Below are 24,339 nucleotides of genomic sequence, written 5' to 3'. Positions count from 1 at the left end.
GACTTGGCTCATTGATGCTACTAAGCGCTATCAATGTTTCTGCCAAATACTACTTTCACTGAACCTTAACTCTATTATTTATTATTAACAGTCACACTGTGCATTTAACTTCTGTCTTTTTAATCTTGATAATGATTGCTGGACCTATAAAGTAAACTTAATTCATGGGGCTCTACAAAGGGGTGGTGATGTCTGTTTGAAGGTTCGATGGTCAGTCCACTTTCGTCTAGACTGACATATCTCAACTACTGGAGAGATTGACGTGAACGTTTCATGGTCCCAAGAGGATAAAGCCATTTGATTCTTGTGATCCTGGGACTTTTCCTTTTTTCCTCTAGTGCCACCAGCAGGTTGAAATATCTCAACAACAGTTAGGAGGATCTTCGTGAAAATTTCTTCGGGTTTGTGGTTTTGAGTAAAATGCCATCCGACAACTATTCAAAAGATTTACATTATATTATCATGCAGACATTTAGGTCCCCCTCAGGTTGAATTGTAATAACTTTGGTATCTTATTGCAATAACTTTCTATCTGACACATCATCAGTCCAATGTACTTTGTGTTTAGTGCTAATCAGCAAATATTGAACTGAGAAGGTGAAAATGATGAGCATAGTCTGACTCAGCAGTTGTGGGCTGTGGGTATAAGCCAGCCACTGGCCGTCTATTTCACATGGCGATCTCCTTCCTTTCCGCAATCGCCGCTTTCTATTTTGCAAAGGCACCGTCGCTGCATACTTTGCTCAGCGCGGCCCAAGATGATTGTGATTGGTTTAAAGAAATACAAACAAGCCAGAGTATTTTTCCCTCTATACCTGAATTACCAGAATTGTAATGTTTGTTACCATACCTATCTTTAGCGGTGACACCGCTCTGTGGAGATCGGTCTGGCTATGTGAATAAACATTACCTGCTGAACTTCAGCATGTTAGCATTGTCATTGACATTTAGCTTAAAGCACCACTAAATAGCCTAAATAGCCTCACAGTCATTAGCACGGCTGTACAGTCTTAAGTTATTTCATTTCCATTATTTAACAAGAAAGACATGACACAATGTTTTCTTAAAATAAGATTTTTAATATTACTTATTATCATAAAGATATATTTACACACTTTACAGAAATAGAAAATAAAAACACAAAGCTACGCATGAAAGGAAAAAATAAAATAAGTACTCCAAGAGCTAAAGCTTATCTTTTATAAATTAGAAACCAAAAGTTCAAATATGTACACAGTATTTCAACCATTTCTGATACACTTGTTTTATTTATTTATTTATGTCATTTATTTTTGCCCAGTTCAACATCAAAACAGAGACAGGGACTGTACATTTGGCCTGGTGAGTAATATGAGCACACACCATAAACAGAATATAAGTTTCAGGAGTAATACATTTTCCTTTAAAATGGTATCTGCTTGAGATCTAGTAACACTGTTGCGATGGTGTGTAAAGCCTACAGACTGCATCTCTCCTCAGATTGCTCTGAATGTAGCTGATCTTGGACACAGTGATTACATAGATGGAGAATGTGTCGTAATCAAGGCAGGAGGGGCCGGATCTATTCTGGGTGTAGGAAGTCTCTTTTTGAGGCTCCAAGATAATGACAGATCTTAGTCATTTCCCATGGGAGATTAAATCTAGTTATCCTCTGGATTGCCCAGCCAGTTGGAAGTGTGTGAATCCATTGGATTGAATATCAGCCACTTGATCTTGCAGACACCCACTCTGAAGGCCAACATGATACAGTTTGATGGGCTTAGAGATTCACAAAGTAAAATCATGGAATGTGCTGCTTGCCAACTCTGTTTCCATTTCAACAATGAGTGAAATGTTTGAGTTTGTCTGTCATCTTAAAGGAATTTTATCTGGCAGAGAACAGAGTTTACAATGACAGTAGGATAAAAAAACAAAACATAAAAATCTTGTGTTCATCATTTTGTGTGATTGTTGTGTCTATAGCTATCGGGAAACAGAGATCAATGGCTAAGCTAATGTTTCAAAACCCGCTGCTAGCTTATTCTCTTCTCCACCAGTAACGCAAATCTATCTCTCTGCTCATCCCCTCTTCTTACACACTCCCAGCCAAATGCATTTGGACAAAAAGAACTAAACACAAAGGGGCAAGTTCTTAGAACAAACGTTTTTTTCTACCAGGAAAACATGCTAACAAGTGCATAGGAACATTACTCAGGCCTTGTGATGGTCACAGAGAAGAGGAACTGGAGAGGAAACATTGGGAGGATAGGAATCGTTTCTCTTGTGTAAGCCTTGCTGGAAAAGCCCATTAAGGAAAATGGTTTTGCTCCCCGAGCATAATGTATTGGTTTACCATTTCAGTTTGAGCCTGGACGTGCTTGTCCTTCCACACCACAAGGCCCATTAACCTGATGTGCAGGGGAGGGCTGTGGGCTGTGATCTACAAGAAAAGAATGCCTGAAAGCTTTTTACGTGTCCACGACATATTGTGCTGCAGACTACTTTTCTATTTTGTTACATCCACAAAAGATACAGTTTTTCACACTGTATTCAAAAAGTAAGCTTTGGACAACCAGCTAGACAAGAATCAGACAAAAAAATTGTCACAATACACTGGAAAACCATTCCATACCAAGAGACTCTTGTTTTCAGGGTGTATTTTTCCAGCAGCATAATGGAATTGCAAAAGTGCAGCCTTTGCAAACCCACACAGAGAAGTCTTGGAGCAAAGCCACGTCTATTTGTTGGGAGTAGTTGACAACGGAGGCTTTGGATCAGTGGGATTTTTTGGCTTTTGATTTTTTGGATTCAACTGATAACCAGACCAAGATTAAAAAGAGTAGTTTACATAAACATTGGTTTGCTCTGGTCTCTGAAAGGGCAGCATGGCTGGTGCAGATGGTGTGGATACATTCATGAAGAACAGTGCGGATACAGACGTTGCTCGGCTCCATAACAATAACTTCTGAGATGGGGAAATATTGATTTGAACCCCTTGTCATGACCCAGTCTACTTCCAGCATCCAAACTCCAACGGCTTTGAACTTCCATCCCCAGCTCATATCTTCCTACTATCTTCCCCAATAATACATGAGACATCCTCAGCAAAGCTGTCTCACTCCCGAGGAGCATTAATGAAATCTACATCTCTGTCTGAGAGGTTATGAAAAAATAATGGTGGAACTGAAATTATTACTCTTCACAGTGCCCTAGGATTTAATACATTTTTAATCAAGGTGATCTTGGCTGGGTGGATTACCACTGTGATTTTAGATGCCCTCTTAATAAAAGCTTCTCATGCTGGGACTGAGAAGACTCCGCTTTTGATTATAATATTTGCATGAGACATGGCGAGAGGGAAAAGGTGTTGGCAAATCTAGGTTAACCTGCCAGTTGCTTATGTGGTGAAATATGTGTGTTTGCTGATTGAATCGCAGTGGATTGAAATCAGATTTTCACCTAAAATCATATGAAAAACAACTACTGGCAAGTTGCTTTGCACACCTAAAACACAACGAACGACTGCAAGGTGGCTGCTCTACAGGTTACAGTCCTAATATGTTACATGATTACACACTGAATCAGCAGGGGTTTGAGGATTGGAAAAGGGGGGAAGGGTGTGGTTTCAGTCTAAGCCAATTTAACAATGAGCTCAGACTAAGTGGCCCCGGCCAGCCTTGGGGAGATCCATCTGAGAAAGATTAACTCCAGGATTTAATGAGCGTAATGATCAAAGCCACGACCACCTGTGCTGTGGTAGGGCAGACTAGAAAGGCAACTGTACCCAACATAATGTAGGATCATGACTAGAAACGACTGAATCTGGATACATGGCTATATAGGTGAATACATAGAGGGAGAGTAAGGGAATATACGAAAATATGCTCATATAAGATTTAAATGTACTGTATGTTTGTGTTTTGTTAAATAAATGCACAAAATAGACTGCTCTAGTACAAGCCTCTATCACAGCACCCTGAGAAAAAGAAATAAAACGACTTCAACACAGAAATAAACATAAACAGTAATATATTCCAGTATGATGGAAAGGCATAGCATTTCGTTAGTGAAAGATTTCGGTCAAAGGGTCAAACCAGCCTTATGCTGAATATTGAAACAGCCAGAGCACTAGTGGTAGGCTGATTATGGTGGCATATTAACTGAGCTGATATTTGCTTCTTTTTTCTTTTTTTTTGGTCTAATTTAACTGTCCTCCTCGCTAACATTGTCTCACGGGGGATTTTTTGTTCGCAAAATTTTTTAATGCATAATGTGTCAGTGTATCAAGACTTCAAACAAGAGGTAATGTGTTTGTCCCTAACCTTTCATTCCTTCGTTCCTGGCAGCATTGTGGAGAAGGTTATTATTTGGCACTTCATTAAAAGGCAAGGCAGCCTGTCGGTGGAGCAGACCGCCTCTGCCAGTTAACAGTCGTGTAGAGCAGCTGCGCAGGGCAGCATTGTGGTGAGAAGGCTGGGGATTGGGGACAGGATTGGGATTGGGATTTGGGGTCAAAGGAATCATCCAAGGTGGGACATGTTACAGTAACCTTGAGCGTGTCAGTGAAACCCCCAAGGTGTTAATGAGTTCAGAAACACCAAAATAGCTTTGGATTACAGAATATTTTAAATAGATTGTTTTGACAAAATGTGCTCTCTTTTCAGTCCAACTTAATTTTGCATGTGGACGTACTATCATTTGTACAAAGCACCATTAATAATGATGATTAAGCGATGGATATAATGCCATTCAAAGGTCTTTCTCTTCCATTTTAAACACCTTTAACTTCTTTTTCGCAGCAGACATCCAGAGTATCATAATTGAACTTGATAATGGTTATTGTCAACTATTAAAACTGACACTGCCCTTTCACATAATCGATGCCCTCTCAGGCTAGTAAAGCCACTAAGTAGCTACACAGCAATGAAATCCGCGGTAGCTGCAGTAACCTTGGATCTGAGAGATGGGAAAACCACACCGTGCTCACCGTGGAGAAGTGACAGATGCTTTAAGACTCAGATTGTTGTGACCGGGCTCCCTCTCCACCACATGTCATGCAAAGTGTGTGAGACACTCAGGGAGTTTGCTGTGATTGGGCTCTATTAAGCAAATGATAGTAAAAATTGAAAAAAAAAAATGAAAACACTTGGGAGAAGACAGAGATAGATAAGTAGTGAGGGAGTGAGAGTAAGAGAAAGAGAGAGACAGAGAAATAGAGTCTGATAACTCGGGCTCCATACTCCCCCCACCCCCTTTCCCTGCCCCCCAATTCCTCCTAGAGCTGAGGGTGAGCGGCTTGTCCTGATTTTTTTTGTGGACAGAGTTGCTTGAAGAACCAGCAGGTGCTATGGACATCACTCTTCAGGCTGGGCAAGCGTAGGCCCTTCGTTGCAAGGCCCCCCAAGGCAAAGGAAGAGCATAGAAATCAGAACCTTTGGGAGGGCGCTCAAAGCAGTGCCTGCAAAACAGGAAAATAACAGAGAAAAAGTGCCATCAGCATGTGTTATTTTTTTGTGTTTCCTAAAAATCATTTCATGAGTCCTGCAGACATTTCAATTTCCTCTCCAATACAATGCCCCTCAGGGAGTTTCTACCAGAGCTTTCACTGTGTTATATGGTGTGTTATCTTGCACCAACTAGAAAACAGTGAAGAAAATCCCAGGCATGTTCAAACCAGATTTCATGGTCTTTGAAAGAAAAAAGCTGCAGGTAGTAAGAAAAACAATTGTATATCTCGCCTTAGAAAACACAAGCACAACATTATTCTACGCCCGGGGCACTGGATCACTCCTTAACAATGAGGAAACCTTTTATCTTCCATCGCCTTTTTATCTTCCCCAGTTCTGTGATAATTTCCCAAGATTTCAGATGAGTAGTGCAGTCAGCTTTGTTGCATGAAAACAAGGTGCATTCATTGATAAGAGCCTGCTCTTGTTTCAAGATGGCATATTTCTGTGGTCGTGTAATGCCCCGAGGAACTGATCCATCTTTCTAATCTTCATGGAGTTGTTGTTTGTTGTCGTCCTTTGTGCTTTTGGGTTCCTGGTATGATCTCAGTGCAGCAGCCCCTTGATGTCACTCCACATCACAGAGTGAGTGTATGAGAAGATGTGCAGACCTGCTCTCCATTGTTTTGATGAAAGACTCATTCACTGAGCTTACTCACACTCAGAGTCTCAAGGGGTTTTCATAAATTGCCTGTGGCTCTAAATCTGTAATATCCTCTCGTCTTAAAAACCGCCACTGGCATGGCTTAGATCTAAGAGTCGTAATAGCACGGTTGGATCTGAGTCTACTCAGATGCTCAAAGAGGATGACCCGGGTCGCCATCTCTCTTCTCAGAGTCGCTCACATCTGGAATGTGTAATGATGAAAAAGTCAAACTTTGCCTCAGGTGTCTAAGGGAATAAAAGATGAGCTGCTTTTGACATTGAAATTGGGTTGGGGGATGTCGCTAAATAGCACAGAGTTGGTGGATGAACACTGTCAAGGCAGTCACTGCGCGGTAATTAAGTTGAGGCCAAAAATGACACATATCCACATACAGTCCGTCTGCCCACGAGCCTCACCAGCCCTCAGCTGGGTGTCTTCATTGAACTCTAGCTTTGATCAAACAAAATGCATCTCCAGCTGCTTCCAGAGGTGTTTTTCCCATCATCAGCTCAAACTGAAGAAGAGAGCAGCACACCCGAGGAATAACACAGCCATAGAAAGAGAATAGAAATACAACGGACATTCCCATTCAAATCAACGTTGCAGGATGGTCAAAGCGTCTGCAATTTTTCATGTGTATCGTTGTTTAAGGACCGTTGATTTCGGCCATTTATATATGTGTAAACTCAACAGTTCAATGTCCGCTCTACTCCCATTCTATTTCTATGATCACAGCCTTTCAGAGCTCTAAGAACGCTGTTGGATGGATTGATGCTGGATAAGGCTTAATTCCTTCAGTCAGAATAAATCGTACTGATGCATTAAGAACAAACTGTGAATAAGTGTAACTCTTTGGATTGTTTAACTGGTAGTATTATTACTAAGACACTGTTAACAGACAGCCTTATTCCCACTGTGGTCATGTTGGGGTAAATTGGCATGGTATCTGAAGAAACCCTTGAATGAGCTGAACTATGAACTCAGCAAGAATGAGTGGGAAGCTAACAAAAAAAGGAAAATCTTCAGCGTGTTGTGGTTCAGGGGGGTGTTTGCAGAGACAGCATTGTGACTCACTGAGCCGTTCACTTTCACAGAGCTCAACAACTTCCTGAAGCTCCTTGTATTTTGTGGCCAGCTTTCTGGCTCTGACCGTTGAAAGCTCTCACCGCTCAACTCGCAGAGAGGATTCTCACATTTCATTGGCAGACCGAGGGAAGTTGGAGGACCCATGTTGCCCTTCAAGTGCTGTCTGCCCTGGCCAGGTCCTTACTCATTGTTTTCAGCTTTGTGCTGAGCCTCTAGAGTCCCGTATTGAAAGCAGGAGTCAGTTCAAAAGAAGTCTAACCTTTTCAAAAATACCCCCAAAAAATAATGATAAAAAATTCGCTATAGATAGTAAAACCTCTGGGACTATTTTAGAGGAAAGAGCTCCAAAACCTCTATAGCTTTGATCCCTTTTTTCTTAAACAGATTAACCATGCCTTGACACTCTCTGGCTGCAGCCTCCTCTCACTACGGCTTGAATTTATGGCGACCCTCTGCAGGTCACTGCTGTATAGTCGGCACCTCCTGCAGGGATATTGTGTATGTTGAGTTTCCCCGTCTCTCACAGCGTCTGGAAGAGACATGTGAATGGGTCCCGCACTTCCTAATGCAGGCACATTATTGTACTGCTGTGGCTTTCCATTTACAGAGATGGGCTAACATTAGAAAGTAAAGCGGGCATATTAATCTGTGTTTTTTGTAAATTTGATTTCATCATTTCATCTTGTTTAATTAGTTGTAGTATGTTTTAGTTTCTCAATGAAGCTTGATCTGTTTTAATAGAAATACAGAGTTTGTTTTGGTTCAGAAAAGAAAAGAAAACTCTGAAAGGGTGATAAGTAAAATATTGTCTCTGATTTTGGATGAAAGAGTTTTCACACAAAGACTTGTTTTACTTGACAGCAAGTTAAACATTCCCTCTTAAGAAAAGCGGGGGCAGCTGGGAAACCCAACTCTACAAAGTGTTATTTTTGGAAAAAGGGGTTTAATTTACTGAATCAGCTGGAGAGAAAAAGATTTATGCTGGCTGAAGCGACTCTAAGGTTATGTTTCTAAGTATAACTATCTCCCATATGAAGAAATAAATGACGTAACTTAAAAGCAACCTCTTTGTTACTACGAAGGAAAGCAAGCTGGTAGGCTAAAGTCCAATAATCTGTTAAGACATGCACTTATTTTCAGTGCCAACAATAACATCCTTGTGTTGGACGTGAGTCTGGCTAAAGAGTTTCCAGTGTTCCTGTAATAGTTTACAGGAAGTTTCCCATTTGTCATCGAAATCATCCAAACAGATTCTGCCCACAAAATGATATTCCTCTTAAAAATTCCTTTTTGAAATTGTGATTCCTCTTTAGTCATTAGATATGATATCATATATCGGGAAGTGCTTTTGCTCATAAACTATTGAGAAACAAGTAGCTCTGACTTGATGGAGAGTTGGTCTAATGCAGCAAAGATAGGTGCATACTTTTTCATGAGAATCCACTTTTACTGTGTGACACAGAATGTTTTATCACAGGTTTGATGGTGCGCAAACGCAAACAAAACCAAACAAGTGCCTTTTGGCTCTTTGACGCCTATAAACTTACCTTGCTCTAGAACGGCATGGGCCCCTTGTGGGAAAGACGTGGCCGTGGGCGTCTCCTCTTCCAGCCGGCTGGTCTGTGGCTCTGACCGCTCCGCGCAGGGTTTTGCTGGACCATTTTTCTCACTGTAGCTGCCTCTTCGAGCTCTCTGCCATGCTCCGCGGAGGCCATAGGACCTGGAGGACACACAGAAAGGAGAGACCAATTAGACGACCTCTCCATTAAATGGTGTTTTTACAGCCTCTTCTCACCCAGAGTATCACATTTTCATTATCAGCTCCATCAGTGCCTACGGATTTGTGTAGCCAAATCCAAAAGAGGTATCACAGTGGTAATGGATGATGAAACGAGAGACATGTATAGATAAGTGTGAGAGTTTGTGTGTGGGCCTCTTCAAGCCCACCCAGCACTGTAGTTCATCAAGTCGGTGTGGTGGGACCGAAGCACAGCAGATAGACGAGACACCCAAACCCTGGTGTCTCATGTCTCTGTCACTCTCCCTCGAGATTACAAACACCGCGCAGCACCAGACCTTGTGGAGGTGCATCCTGTCGCAGTGTTTGATCAAAGATTAGAGATGAGTTTAATAGCGCCAAGTCTGTGTGAGAATGTGTGTGAATTTCTTGGGTGTGTGTGAGTACATGTGTGTTGGAGAGCAATCCCAGATGTTCTCAGTCATTTCTCAATAAGTGTGGCCTGATCCCCTTAAGCCCCTATTTTCCAAATGGTTTGGTCCACCTTAAGTGTCTCTATGACCTTTTAACCTTTTATAAACTGAAAGACCTCCTCTTGGAGATCCAGGGATTTTTTTATAAGAATGTTTTGCAGTAATATTTATATTTATTTGTAATGGGATATTTAACGTAGGTGATCTTTCACACTACAACCAGTTATTAGGTCCAATAAAATGTGAGTAAAAGCAGAGAAGGAGTTTTTATTTGGACATGTTAAAGTAGTTAAATATCTTAGTAGCGAGTCATTTTACACAGTACATATACAGAGATGCCTTTTGAATTCTATTATTTTACAATAATAAAAACAATTTTGTTTAAATAAGTGTTATTATATATAAACTTTACTATTTATTTCATAAAGAATGTAAGTTAATGGAGCTGTGTAGATTAGTGATTTAGCAGTTGATTTCTGTAGGAAGACTCAACAGAGGCTGAGATATCCTGACCTCTAGTCCATAGTACAGGTCAAACTCCAATTACATTGGATCCTACATTTCCTACAATGCAACTCCATTCTCCTAAATAACCACTTTATCCAAACGCCACACCTCTAGTTTGTAATGTAGACTTTTTGTTAAACATATTATGTCTTAAGACCAAGCCGAGACAACCCTGATGACATTATCAGGGTTCTTTTTTCAATTAGCTTAACAGGTGAAATTGGTGGTGAAACCCTTTAAAATTATTATTACATCCTACGAAGCCTTCTGCATTTCTAAGAGTTCTTGAGAACTACACTAACTCCTTTTTTCTCAAAAGAAACTACAAAATCCCCAATGGGTATTTCCGGTGACCCTATGTGATTGACATCACTCACATGGGGTCATGACATTCCTGTCTCTTCTCCTCAGAGACACTGGCACCATTTTTAGGATTCCCAAGAGAATGACCTTCCTCTGGTTTACGAGGGCTCGGGTGAGGACACAGCTTAAGATAAATCAGACAGTCTACTGCAGGGATTTTTTGTAAAGCAGAAAGTATACTGAGCAGCTTACAAAAGCCATGATGATGCCAGTTTCCCTGGTTCCTTAGGGTTGATTTTCTTCAGTTAGTGTCGATGTTGTGTCTGAGTGGCGATACTTCAGACTGTTATATGAACGAGGCAGAGATAAACTGTCTGTAGAACCTGCCGACTGCATTAAAAACACTCAGACTTCTCTAATAGCAAGATCATCGACAGCTTTCTTCAAGAGCAGATTTCAAAGCACCATTAGGAGGAAGGCGAAGTCTCTGCAGCATCTCTTGATTAGTGACCTTCAGCTGTGGCATATTGAAGACCTTTTCAAAAAGATCAACTCTCCATAGAAAGAGAGGAAAGTGTTTCTAGCCTTTAGGTTTAAATAGTCGAGACTTCACGTCTGAGCTAGACAGTTTGTTGAATGTTTTCAGAGTATATCCCTGAAATGCCAGACATCTCAAGTTCCACATCCACACTAATCTCCTTCCGCAAGCACGTTACGCACTTTATTCGTGGGTGAACAGTGGGCTAATTCATTTTCAGCGGAGGAAAGTCTCTGTTGCATATTTCCGCATCTAAAGCCCATCTTTGCCCCCTTGGAGCACTAATCTGCGCATTATCCTTGTGTTATTGTTCCAGATACACTGTGAATGAGGGACGTTGACATATTATGAAGGCTTTCAGCTCATTTCTTTCAAATCCAGGGGCTTGAATGTGAATACACTCTGTGTTTGAGTATTACGGGGGGCCCTGCTTCTTCTCGCCCCTGAAACACCGTCAGCATTTAGACGCAGAACACACAGCAACACGGTGTTGTGAGCTGTCGATATGCTATATAATTAGTTTGTGCATTGTTTCATATAAATACGTCAGTTATTTTAGCTGTTTCATATGGTGACAGCTTAAAGTGGAATGAAAAGTCTGACATTGATCAAACAGGGAAAACGTTGCACAATCTTCTCGAAGAGCTTGAGCGTGATTACCGAATTGTCGGTTTCAGAAAGTTGCATAACCTGTCAGATGCAAACCCTGGATAGATGTGGGGGGGTTCAGACACTGTTTGACCCTTCAACAAGCACTTCGGTCAAAGCATACTGACACCCTTAAATGTCTCACAGTGATACCTGCAGTAAACACACTGCTACGCCCAACAGCAGCTGGTTTGAGCGATGGATAGTTTAAGAGGTGCTGCAAACACATGCATGGAGTCACACTCAGTCACTATGCACACAACACACACACACACACTGCAATGCAAGACGGTAAAGTAATTGTACCTCTGCTCACACAACTCATCTGCTGTTCCTCTCACAGGGTGGCTCAGCCTGTCATAACCCAGGTCCATAATGAGACAATTTAGATGTCTCCTGCCATACCAAGCTGTCAGCTGCTGCTCGGCACTGTGGGTTTGAAGGGAGAACATCTTGTGATTCTCCTGACAAATCTCAACCCATGCAATCTGGCTACAGGATAGAAAAGTGTAATGAAAGCTGCTAAAAATAAGCCCGGGCCCCAGTGATAACACTGGCAGTATAGATTAACTCTTGCAGCCTGTAGGGAAGCATCTCGGTGTGACAGATATGACATACAGCAACAGCTAGCTTTGTATCTCAACCCATCTGTGGAGGAACTCATATAGATTGAATGTGGCAGCATCTGTTGCATCTTGGTAAGCCCTTTTGATTGTTTTCATGGTAGATTTATCATTGGTTAATGCATATTTCATCTCCATAAACAAAAATATCTCTGCTATCTTATTGCTCTCAAATTGAATCCAGTCTCTATAGTATCCCATTTGATCTTTTCTCATGAGAGATTCCCATGTTTATATTCAGCTGGTAAAACAGTCAAATGGCCGGATAACATATGTCTTACAAAAATAAGCGTCTTATCTCTACTCCTGATGACCTTGAAGCCCTTCGTTTGCCCTCGTTCCAACAAATCTCAACACCCCTCCCCCTACTTGGTAATTCCCTAATTAAAGTTTAATAAAGAGGGAATTTCAGGAATGCCTGGTTATTGCTACCACTGCTGCTGCCTCCTTTAAAAGGAGAGGGTAGAAGAGGAGTGATGGAAGTGTTCAGGCAGGAAAGAGAATAGTTGACAGTGTCGCAAACTGGCCAGTCTCCAAACTAATGACTAATAGCTGCCCCCATGATTCCCCGCCCTAGTTTCACCACCACCACCTCCTAAGGTGATATTTGTTATGTTGTGTTTTTCAAATGGCCGGCTCTCCGTCTTATTACGACCCAGCCAATGGAATACTGACAGCTTATCTCTATTGATGCTGCAAAGAGTCCATCAGTGGAGCCAGGAGAGATAAACATCTTCCAGCACTTGTCCATCCAGTCAGAGAAGAGAAATGGCTGTCCTCTGGTTTAATGCCAAGTTCATCAACTGCCCTGATGGCTGGCAAGAGCAAACAGTATATCACTGCGCTGTGTGTCAATGCAGGAACCCAGACAGCATGGCAAATGGGCCAGAGCCGTTTATTAATTGTTGTAAAGCTGATTTGTGTGTATCGACTGCCAAAACGACCACATAACAAATGTCTGCACTCGCGAATGCAGCCACAGCATAATGTTTTTCCTGCTATTACGAGACAAGAGATTAAACTCTACCAGCCTGTGAAGCTTAACTGTAGCAACAAGTAAGTAGAGCGCTGTGTTCATGGTTCAGAAACTGTTGCATCAAATGTAAACATGCAAAGTCAACCGTGGCCACCGAAATTTAGTCCTCGCTGTGTTTAATTTTCTCTGTGTCACGGCAGATCGATTTTGATGTCCTCTTGTGTCTTATCTGTTTGTTTAATCGTCTTGCTCATCACTCGCAGTCACGCTGATTCTGAATCAATTGCGTGCGATCCCATTGATCCGTTTTCTCGTTTGAGTGAGTGTCTCAGAAACACTTAATCTCTCCTCTGTTTCCTGACTGTCCCTACATCACTTGTCTGACACCTCTGCGCTATGAATCTTGATCACTGCAGTTTGTACAAACGTCTGTTAATGTGTAAGCAAACAACATGGAGGATGGGAACACGTCGGTACTGGAATAAGAGGAGAAGAGTTAACCCCCTGACTTTTCCTCTAGCACCACCACCTCTGTTGACTTTTTTTCATGAATAAACTGTTGAAATGGATAACCATGACATTTAGTACAGATCTTAATTCTCAGCGCTAGGTTAATGATACACATATAATCCTCAGCTGTACTTTGTGTTCAGTGCCAATTATCAAATGTTAGCATGTAGGGATGCTACATGCTAAGGATGTTTCCACCAGTGTTTTGCAAGCCCTGTGTAAGGCTAGTGAGTGTCTGGTCAAAAGGAAGGTGCTTGTTTGACAATGAGCATAAAAATAACAGTAAAGTAATAGCTGTGAACTTGCAGTGCAGTGTGTGTACAGTTAATTTGTCGGTGAATGAATGCTACAACTCCTCAAGAGCCAAGTCACGTTCTTGCGTACGTAGTTAGTGGCAACTCCAGCTCAGGCTTGCTTAAGGTAGGCTGACCTTTTGAGGTGGATCAGCTATTCTCCTAAAATAACAAGCCACTACTTGATATTTATTTTAACTGTTGAACTGTTAATATTATTCTGTGTTTATTGTAAGTTAAAGGTTAATTATCAACATCCCTATAAGCACGATATACGAAGGTTGTGAACATGATGAACATTATACCTGCTAAACATCGACATGCTGGCATTGTCATTGTGAGCTTGTTAGCATGCTGATATTAGCATTTATCTCAAACAATGGCGACAGACTCCTCTATCTTAACTCCCTTTTAGCACTATGATTGGACTAAATCTGAGACCCAATTAAAGCTTGCCCTCTTTTCACAGCTACATGTCATAGTCACATACCACACACACTATTAATACTGAAGCATACTCTGAAAATATTTCCATTGTAATGGTTGATTGGGTTTCAAAATCATACCAGGGTGTGCACATTATGATAAAAACAACAGCATTATTTGTGTGAATATAGGAAGTAGTTGTAGCACATTATGTGTGTGTGTAATCCTTATGGGCAATATTTGTGTTAGTGAGAGGGAAGAAGAATAAATACCCTGGTGTGTGTAGCCATGGTTATTACCATGACGTTGGAGGAGCAGGCCTGCTGTCTTCATCGCGTGCCTCCCTCCTTCATTCACTAAAAGTAGCTTTACCTAATGAATCCCTCTATAGCATGCCATTACCTCAGACACACAAACCCACACAGCCAGACAGAGGCATGTCATGGGAAGAAACGCTTCCCACTGCATAAGCACATTAGGGGATCAGGATTATTTAGCCATGGATGAGATGTGTTAATTGTGCCATAATCAAGCCAAACATTCCCTCAACCTAGAATAAGCCCCAGCACTGCTACAGCATCGTACTGGGGATTTGCTCGTTGCCTGATAGCCTCCCGACACGTTCATCCTGCACATATGGAATGGTGCCTAACCAAGAAGGCAGTCCCTTGTTATTCGGCTTTCACAATCCTACATTTAGTGTCGGAAATGCTGCTTATCGCATGCCTACCAGTAAGTCTGGTCCTTGGCAGAAACTGGTACCAATTGCTTGCCGACTTTCAGACCACGTTACCATGGCAGCCACCATGAAAGGCGCTCAGTTTGGAGCAAAAAGAATGACATTGTCAGCTGAAATCGACCAGGTTCTCAATTTACCGAATTCACTGCACACAGTCTGAATCCCTGATTAGCCCTCTGACTGTGACTGTGATGTTTTTAACCTCCTCTCTGGGCCACAGCACTTGGCCTCTGAGTGTTCCTCTCAGGGGGGGGGTTTGTTTTGGTCGTGAGCACTTTCTTTTATTTCTGTCGGGGACTGTTTGATATGCAGCATTGTTGTATTGTGATAATGCTTGGCTTGTGGCTCACTTGAAGGCTGGCTTTGTCTATACAAACTTCTGTGAGGAAACCAAAGTGCATGAAAAGTTGCTCCCAGTGCTGCAGTTTTTCAACTTAACCCCTCATCCACCCTGCTTTTTGAAAACGACCCCCACTCTCTCTGAAGGTTCAGAACAAATTAAAAGCAAACTGTGCAGCCCTCTTGTTTCTGGCTTTCTGTAGATGTCCCTTTGAGTTAGTTATATATACTCCTGAATTAGAGAGTGTATGAAATGATGAGGTGTGAGACTGCGTACTCTGCTATGATCAGAGCGCTGTGAGTTCAAAGGGCCGACAGCAGCATTGAGCCAGCTAATAAAGCCACTGACTCCCCTCACCACTTGACTGCCTGTTGGTTTATTCACAATCCCACTTCAGTAGAAGGGGTGAATTTGTGGCTACCAGGTTACTGCAGGTTGGAGCAGACTGAACATGAGCAGTCAGAGAAGCAAGCATAGAATAACTCCACGGGGACATTTCTCCTCGCAAACTTTCCTAGAGAACTGTCAAAACTGAGGGCAAGAGAAGGAGAGATGCTGGTGTTGCTGTTTCCATTCACAGCAGCGGGCTAAATCTTTTGCGCATGGCAGGTACAGTAGGATGGTAAGGATACCAAACCGTTGCCCTAATCTCTAGAGATTGCATGTCAAGGGCAAAGGGATCCTCCAGCCATCCGTTTCCATGGGCACGCTAATCAGATGTGAAACACAGCCCCCTCCCTCTCCTGTGTCATCACTCCCCACCCATGCTGTGAACCTGCGTGCCATCTCCCATTTTTAATGTGGGAGAAAGAGAGAGAGACAGAAAGAGGGAGAGAAAACGTCACTGCGCAGGGTTCACTGCAGCTCTTAAAGCCTGAGGGGACCACCGTTACTCCCTATAGCATATACGGTGCTATTAAAGGAAAGTAGCAGCAACATTGCATCAGACTGTGTTACATCTCAACCAAACTAAAGGATATATATAAAAAATGGCTCTGACACTTAAAGCTTAACTAGATAAATGAATTCAACAAAAGATGATTTGTGGATTTGGCAAATATATGCTAAATTACATGTAAAACAACAAAATGAAGGTTTGACGCATTAAACTGTGCTCCATTGTTATGCATTCCGTCAGTCAAAACTCTTCAAATATATTAAAAAAACAAAACATCAGTTACTAATTTTCTCAACCTATAATGACATTTCCTGAGAATTATTCATCTTGACAGCAGAATTTTCTAAAACTATAACACAAAATACCACCTTAACATGCGACCTCTTAATGTAGTGCTGTAGTTGAGTTATAGAATAAATTATTTTATGAAGTATATATGAGGAAATAAGCAAGTAAGGTCAAATTAAAGTGCTTTGTAGCACAAACAACAATAACATTGAGATACATTTCTATAATAATACAGACATATTGAATTTGGCTGAGGTGCATTTTTCATTATATATGTAAATGTGTGATTTGTTTAAAATTCTCATTAAATCTTGCTGTGTGGATGTTACGCTTATTTTACCTTAACTTGCAGCATCTTAAGATCGTCTGGTGAAAGATGTCAGCTAAAACAGAATTGTATTATTAATATACTGAGCATATGGTGTGCAGGAAAGAAGCACCTTTGCCTAAAGGTTATGCAATAAAATGCAGTGAGCAATTCTGGCACAGATATTAAGTGAGGAAATAAGATTTACAAGGATTTTCACTGACGGACAGGTTCAGCTGATCCGTGCTGCAGGTGAGCCCAAGTGTTTATCGGACCTCTGTGCTTACGAGGTTTTCATAAACTGTTAGGATAAACCGTTTACATGATGTGGTTGCATATTTATGAATTCTTTATATTGTTTTGCTCTTCTGTTTTTACAAACATCTGTTCATGTTCAAGGGGCGCTGAGAGAACGGCGGCCTCCCCTGAACAGTGTTTGAGACAGAGGGACACAGCGAGGGGCCCGTCTGTCCGTGGGGAGATCCACGCTATTAGTCAGTGGCAGATCTTTGGATTGACCAACGTTTAATCGTGGACCTGTATGTGGAATAATCTCCATAGGGAAAGTAACATTTGTGATCAAAGACATAGCGATTGCGATGAATAATGCATGATTTCATAAATGAATGATTTCTGTGTTGTCACAGAAGGGCCTCAGTTCTGTCCAAGATGACAGAGATCTTACATTTTTAAGCATTTTATTGAGAGGCGAGAACATGAGGTGCATGATAGTTTGAAACCACATGAGGTGCACCACAACATCCTTTAATCCTCTGAGAAGAAAGTGACACACACATCCTGTTGCCTAAGGCATAGAGGTTACGCAGATCCCTCTACACCATCCATAGCCCCAATCCACTGAGCCATCTTCACAGCAGAGGAATCCCTTGTCTGACTTATAGAACTGCCTGACAACAGCCGGCTGTGCAGCGCTTTTAGCCGTATGAAACCTGTATCTGATCCATGATGGCGCCAATAGAGGTTGGACGTTAATGGTGACAATACCCTAAACCATATTTATTTTATCCTCCAGAGTAACTCACTTCTACTCCAAAATATTTTTTTAGCAGCGGTAAGTATGTATTGCTACCACAAATGACATCTCTAAAGCAATACACAGAAGTCATATTTTTCCATTCTGGGTTCCTACAAATTGAGCATGAAAGTAATTAAAGCACCTGCATTCCTAAAGACCGCAATATTTATTTTGCAGCCTGGCAGCCCGTTAATAAAAACGTCCACTCGGATCCTGATCAGGAATCTGATCTGCCGGGACTACTGCTATAAATGTAACACTTAATGTTCAAAAAGAGAGTCATAAATCACTTTAATATTGGTCACTGGTGAAAAACAGAGCAGTTTTTTGAAAATATCTGGCTCTAATTAAGTTGTAAGGAGCGCCCCGGGCCTGAGGATAAGGTCTGGTGATCACATGAGGTCTGGTTAACACAGGACCCCCTTCCACACACCCTCCACCCCAAAACCTCCAGGTTGTGCCTCCCAAACTCAAAGGGGGGTCTGGACTGGAACAGACGTGTACGCAAGGAATCAGAATAGAGTCAGAATTTAATTTACAAGTAATTTAGCTGAACAGACCTTTTATTCACAGCCAAGAACAGGACTCAGCAATAAGGATTGACTAGGGCAAGTAAAATGCCACGTTGGGCTTGTAAATCTAGCAACCCACTTGAATTAAACACACTTTTTTTTCTGGAGCTGATGGTGGAAGTAGCTAAGGAGTGAGCCATCTTGTTTCCTTCTCATCTCTGTTGACAGTTGCACATGCACAGGACAGATCGGGCACACTCGTGAGAAAATGGCATTGGGTAAAGACAAAGTTTATGAGCTGAAGAGCAAGCGGGCATTTAAATTATGCTGGAAACAGGAGTTTAGTTTGGTAGCGTTAGAGGATGTGGATTCAATGATCTAGATCTATACTAAACATAACAATAAACTTTAGTCTTTGTTGTTACTTGATAACCACTTATAGATTAGATAGAAAACAATTTGGATAGGGGCAAGTAAAAATGGACTTTGGGCAAGTAGATTTCTAAAAAAGTGTTAATGTTGAACTCGGCAATAAGTATCATTATTTCACTTATAAAATAAAAAGACAGACTTTATCACCAGCTGTGGTTTTTTTAGATGTAGCCATGACTTCCTACATCATGGAAAGCTGACACAACCTCTCAGCTCGCAGATAGACTCTCTTCCTGTCCGCCCTTTTATTTTGCTGTACCTTTGGCCTGTCTTTTACTCCCCCTTTTGCTTTTTTTCCCCCTTGGCTGCATTTTCTCTCAAGGGAAGATCTAAGTGAGTAGATATATTCATTCAAAGGGTTCTGAATTACATTACAGCAGCCCAGCAGTCACATATGCCAAAGTCTTCAACAGCTGAGCTCTCCGGGGAGTGTTGGCCCAAAGGTTAGCCTTATATCCCTACCAAATGAGTTATGATTTTTCACTAAATCTCTTCCTTAACTCCCACCCACTCCAGAGCAATTGTGAGTGTCATTCACCAAGCTTAGGTTGGTGATATTATACAGATGTCGAGTGGTTTATCACAGAGAGCCTTTAAAAAAAAATCTCCTCATTGAAACCACGAACAGCTACACTGAGTTGCAGTTTATGAACCCTATGGGGTCGGCGCTATGGATAAAACCTTTTATCGCTGTATATATAATTGTATATCATGAAATAAAAATATTTGAATTGAAACTTTTTTATAGATAGAATGACCCCACAATGCAACATTTTTGACTAATCACATTATTTAAATACCTAACAAATCAAAGTACCTCATCACCATAAGCCCTGCTTATTGATTTGCAAAACTGATGACAATGGTTTTATGCCAGCAGAATGGGAAGAACTAGAAAACCTTTCATACATTATTCCAAGACGGCTTCCCTGCTGCTAACCTTGTAGTTGAATCCTTTAAACAGCCAAAAGTTGCTACTTTTTGTGTTAGATATTTGTTCATTAACAAGTGAAACCAAATACTAACAAACACAGTAAAACTTCGATTCCTTTTGAATGAGCTAAATTGATTGTATTAGTGTTAATATTGGATATTATTTAAATGTACTGCAGTTTGTTGAAATTTCTGTAGATCTTTTCACCAAGTGGGAGATAATTTCACTGGCAGAAATTCCCAATATAATTCCTACCTGGCTAAACAATATGATGTGGAAATGGCATAATATATCCAAAAATATTAAAGGGTTAGCTACTTATACCCACGGTATAAGTAGAACATCAAACTGACAAATTTATATCATCTCACATTATGCATTGTCATATGCCCACCCTTAAACCCAAGCAACATGGATATTACTGTGTGGTTCTGTGTCATAACAACAAGCTCTAATGCTGCTATTTAAGAGGCTAAACAAGAGACAATGTAACAAGAGGATAACAAATCCCTCTTTACTCACATCCCAAACACAACTCATGGAATGTTTAGTGTCTGTGTATGTGTGTGTGCATATCTGTGTGTGTGTGTGTGTGTGTGTGTGTGTGTGTGTGTGTGTGTGTGTGTGTGTGTGTGTGTGTGTGTGTGTGTGTGTGTGTGTGTGTGTGTGTGTGTGTGTGTGTGTGTGTGTGCTGTCTGCAGCAGATAAACTACACTGATGCTGCTGGCTCTATTTTCACGTAATGCTGCATGAAGAGGAAATCCAGGTTCCTCATGAAATGGATTTCATCTGACACAGTGTGTGTTTGTGTCTGTGTGTGTGTGTGTATGTGTGTTTTGTGGTTTGTTTGTGTGTGTGTGTGTGTGTGTGTGTGTGTGTGTGTATGAGACATAAACCCAGCTGGTGCTCACAAGCTCCTGTGCCTCAAAAAAGAAAAAGAAAAGGAAAAGGCTCTGTGATTCTCCATAATCCCCTAATAACCTTTCCACCGCTCCCCCATTGACACAAATGTTTGCCCTCTGTTATTATGTTATGCCCGGACATCTGGAAGAATTTAGCTGCTTTTGTTCTCTCCACGAACACCATAATCACGTCCACAGGCGCAAACACCTTCTTAACATTAGAAAACAGGGGATTATGATTTAAAGCTTCCTGGTTACGGTTTGTTTAAATCTATATATGTTGTTAACTAAATGATCACACACTGCTTGGCGGCGTTTCATGCCCTTAATGAGTGGCTGCATGCGAGAGCACTGCTCTTTTTGGCTGTACTTTGACCCGTAACACAGTCGTGCATTTGAGCGAGGCCTGCTACAGTACAGTATGCATGCATGATGGTGCCACAGAGCAGCCAGCCCCAACAATACATCAAAGTTTAATATGGAATAATAGCACTGCTGACAGCGCTCATAAAATCCCCCCCCAAGCAGACGATTTCTCTGCCAGATAATGGCTCTGATCTGGGCCTCGTGCCCCGCTCACATTCACAACTGGCTTACCTGTTCAACTCAGGCGGCACAATTACCTCTATCTGTGTGTGTTTGTGTGTGTGCTGTATGTGCGTGTCTGAGCCAGCTGCTATTGTTTTCATCCTGTGCATCCCTAGGTGAATATGACAGGGTTTCCATGGCAGAGAAAAATTGAGCTTTGATATATTTTAAGAGGCAGAGACAGACACAAGAATGTTTTGAGACTCTTTTTAAACCAGTTTTTAAGAGTTACACAGGGAGGAAGAGTGATCGGCCTCAGGATGAATTATGGATAGATACCACATGTCTAAAGCTGGAGCCCACTCTTGAGCCAGAGTGCTTTTCAAGGATGGGTAATTGAAGTGTGCTGCTAAAGGATGCTAATATTACACGGAGAAGGCCACAGCAGCTCTTTTAGTGTACTGAATGAATATTGTAAGCAGCATTAGGTTGTTGAGTTGAATTGCCTGTTGCACTAGGACTTCTTGCTCATATGCAAATGCATCCATAAATACAATCATGCACACTTCCCCACCCTATAGCAGTCCGATTCTGTTCTATTTTCATTGCTTCCTGCACACACACACACACACACACACACACACACACACACACACACACACACACACAAACACACACACACATGCTGTCTCTGTCTCACTCTCTGTGCATCCCTCTCCTCTTTCTCAGACACACATGTCCACACACAGATGCCTGAGAGAAAGCCACCGAACTGGAAAAGCGTTTGTCTTAAGATGAAAGGCTTCACACCCACTGCCTACATGCAGAGCTTCTTCCGACACCTTCCCGCGACAGCGCATACTGTAGCAGAGGCTTGTGCTACGCAGACACACTCCAGCTAGCATCCCTCCCCACACCCATCACCGCCGCAACACACTTGCATCCCCTCCTCTTCTTTTTCAGTCCTTTCTCTCTCTTACTCCATGTCAACTGAGCTCTGGTACTACAGTAGCAGCCAGGGAACAGAGAGGCACATAAGCGGCGTGAGTTGAACAACGTTGAGAAGGATTAGCTCCCATGAAAGCCTGAGGCACAGCAGCCTTGTTTTCCCCCTCGCTGGTGTAGCACGGTGGGCTCTCAGGCGTGGAACATGCTTAGCCACATGCAGGGCGTGAAAAACGACACTGACCATGATGCTAGATAATTGCTTCCCATTTACTCATGTGCCGAGAGCCTCAGACAAAAATAGCATGTCGCTGTAACCGAATGTGCTGGGAAGCATGGGAACTGTGAGTGCTGTGGCCGTGGATCGATACACAGAGTGGACAGCATCTAGCAAGCATAAAGTCTACACAGCATCTTACAACCAGTCTATACAGAACCTAGCAACATATAGCCTAAACAGCACTGTACAGTAGTATTCATAGGCCAATATCTTCTGAATATGTAGTGAATACAGCATCTTATAATGGTAATCTATGCTACATCTTCTCTTTATTGTATACAGCATCTTCCACATGGATTAAATATAAACACAGTGTGTCCGGTTGTCTTCTAAGCCACTGTAGTTGGTGGGTAGGTGATAATCCCAAGAATGGTCCAGACATTTACACAGGCCTTACTGTTGTTTTTTCACACCACAATGTTACCTGCATCACATCTGCAGACTCCCCATCGGTCTCCAAACTAAAACCCTCCCAGCCACATTTCTCAAATTCCCATTTTACCCCCATGAGCAATCAGAGATGAATATGCCCTGCCCCTGTATGATTGTCCCAAGTCTCAATGTTTTTGTTCCAAATGTTAGACATTTTACATCCACACTGGAATTGATATCTAGTCCGACAATGGCTCCAGAGACACAGAAGCACTTTACGGAAATTTACTGTGACAAGGCGTCAAGACTGAGCCCCTCAGGAGACGATCTATGCATCTGGGATCCGTGTTGCCCTCATCGATGCGTACAACAATTACCGTTCTCATTATCATCACTACAGGAGGCATGCACGCATATATAGGCGCTGTGTTGCCCTGCTGCACAATCACAGTCATGTAATAACCATATAGAACTAGGGTCAGATGGAATACATCAAGCCATACATGAATCTGATTCACTCCACCTTACAGAACATGTGCCATGCATATCTCACATTTCATAACAGCCATAACAGTCACCTATACATCCAGCATTATCCATCACTCAGGCATAGCTCCACACATCAATGTCCATCAACAAAAACCTCTTAATATTTAATCTCCAAGTCTTACAAGCTTAAATCAAGGTGAGGCAGGGAGGGAAAATGATCAATCTATGCTAGAAAACACATTCAAGTTTATCATAAAAAGCCCCGGCAGTACAATAGCAGACAGTATAACCACTGCAGTGCAGTACTGTATACAGCCAGGTGCTGATATTCTTGCCTTTTAGAGCCCACACAAGGCTTACCACGCTGGGTAACTGATCAACTACAGATGCCTGCACGAGCTCCAGGCAAACAGAAAGAGAAAATAGAAAGCAGAGGGAGACGACCGGCGACGAGGCTGGCTGCTCCTGTACTCACCAGCACTGGCAGAACACAGCAGAGACACCAAGAGCACAATCACCAGCGTCAGGATCTTCACATTCATTTCTGCACTCCCCTCTGGCTCTCCGCTAGTCACTCGCTGATATACTGTAGTGGTGTGTGTGTGTGTGTGTTTTGTGTGTGTGTGTGTGTGTGTGTGTGTGTGTGTGTGTGTGGATGGGAGGGAGGGAGAGAGAGAGGGTGAGGGGGAGAGAGAGCGAGCAGCTGAGCGAGCAAGAGAGAGAGAGAGAGAGAGAGACTGTTTGCTCCCCTGTGTGTGTGTAAGAAGTGAGTGTGTCAATTTGTGGGAAAATGTGTGTGTGTGTGTGTGTGTGTGTGATGGCTCCTTGACTGTGCCTGTGTATTTGTCTAAATGCGTATTTGTATATCAATGTGTGACAGCGCCACTCCAAGAATGAAGGCACGTCTTTATCTGAGCTCTCCCACGGAGGTGTGTGTCTGTGTCTGTGTGTGTGTGTGTGTGTGTGTGTGTGTGTGTGTTTCTTCTTCTCCTCTGTCAAAAAAAAAACGGCAGCATGAGACAAGTTCAGTGGAGCTGTGAATGAGCTGGAAGTCAGCTTGCAGGTCTGTCCGTTGGCGTGCGTG

At 42.1% G+C, this 24,339-nt stretch overlaps 1 protein-coding gene across 1 annotated transcript; it reads right to left on the bottom strand.

Moving 5' to 3' along the window:
- Nucleotides 1-1,070: 1,070 nt before the first annotated feature.
- apln (apelin) lies at nucleotides 1,071-24,339 on the bottom strand. The gene is made up of 3 exons (XM_054597998.1): nucleotides 23,731-24,339; nucleotides 8,766-8,938; nucleotides 1,071-5,437 (listed from the first exon to the last, which is right to left on the bottom strand). The coding sequence occupies exons 1-2, from the start codon at nucleotides 23,795-23,797 to the stop codon at nucleotides 8,772-8,774; spliced, it is 234 nt and encodes a 77-aa protein (XP_054453973.1). The 5' UTR covers nucleotides 23,798-24,339; the 3' UTR covers nucleotides 1,071-5,437; nucleotides 8,766-8,771.

Source organism: Anoplopoma fimbria, chromosome 4 (assembly GCF_027596085.1).
Source record: "Anoplopoma fimbria isolate UVic2021 breed Golden Eagle Sablefish chromosome 4, Afim_UVic_2022, whole genome shotgun sequence".
Lineage (NCBI taxonomy): Eukaryota > Metazoa > Chordata > Actinopteri > Perciformes > Anoplopomatidae > Anoplopoma > Anoplopoma fimbria.
This window is presented reverse-complemented; position numbering and strand designations above follow the sequence as displayed.

Coding starts and splice junctions, on each gene's coding strand:
- apln (XM_054597998.1), bottom strand. CDS start 23,797: ATGAATGTGAAGATCCTGACGCTGGTGATTGTGCTCTTGGTGTCTCTG. Junction 8,939..23,730: donor GCTGTGTTCTGCCAGTGCTG/GTGAGTACAGGA, acceptor TGTGTCCTCCAG/GTCCTATGGCCTCCGCGGAG.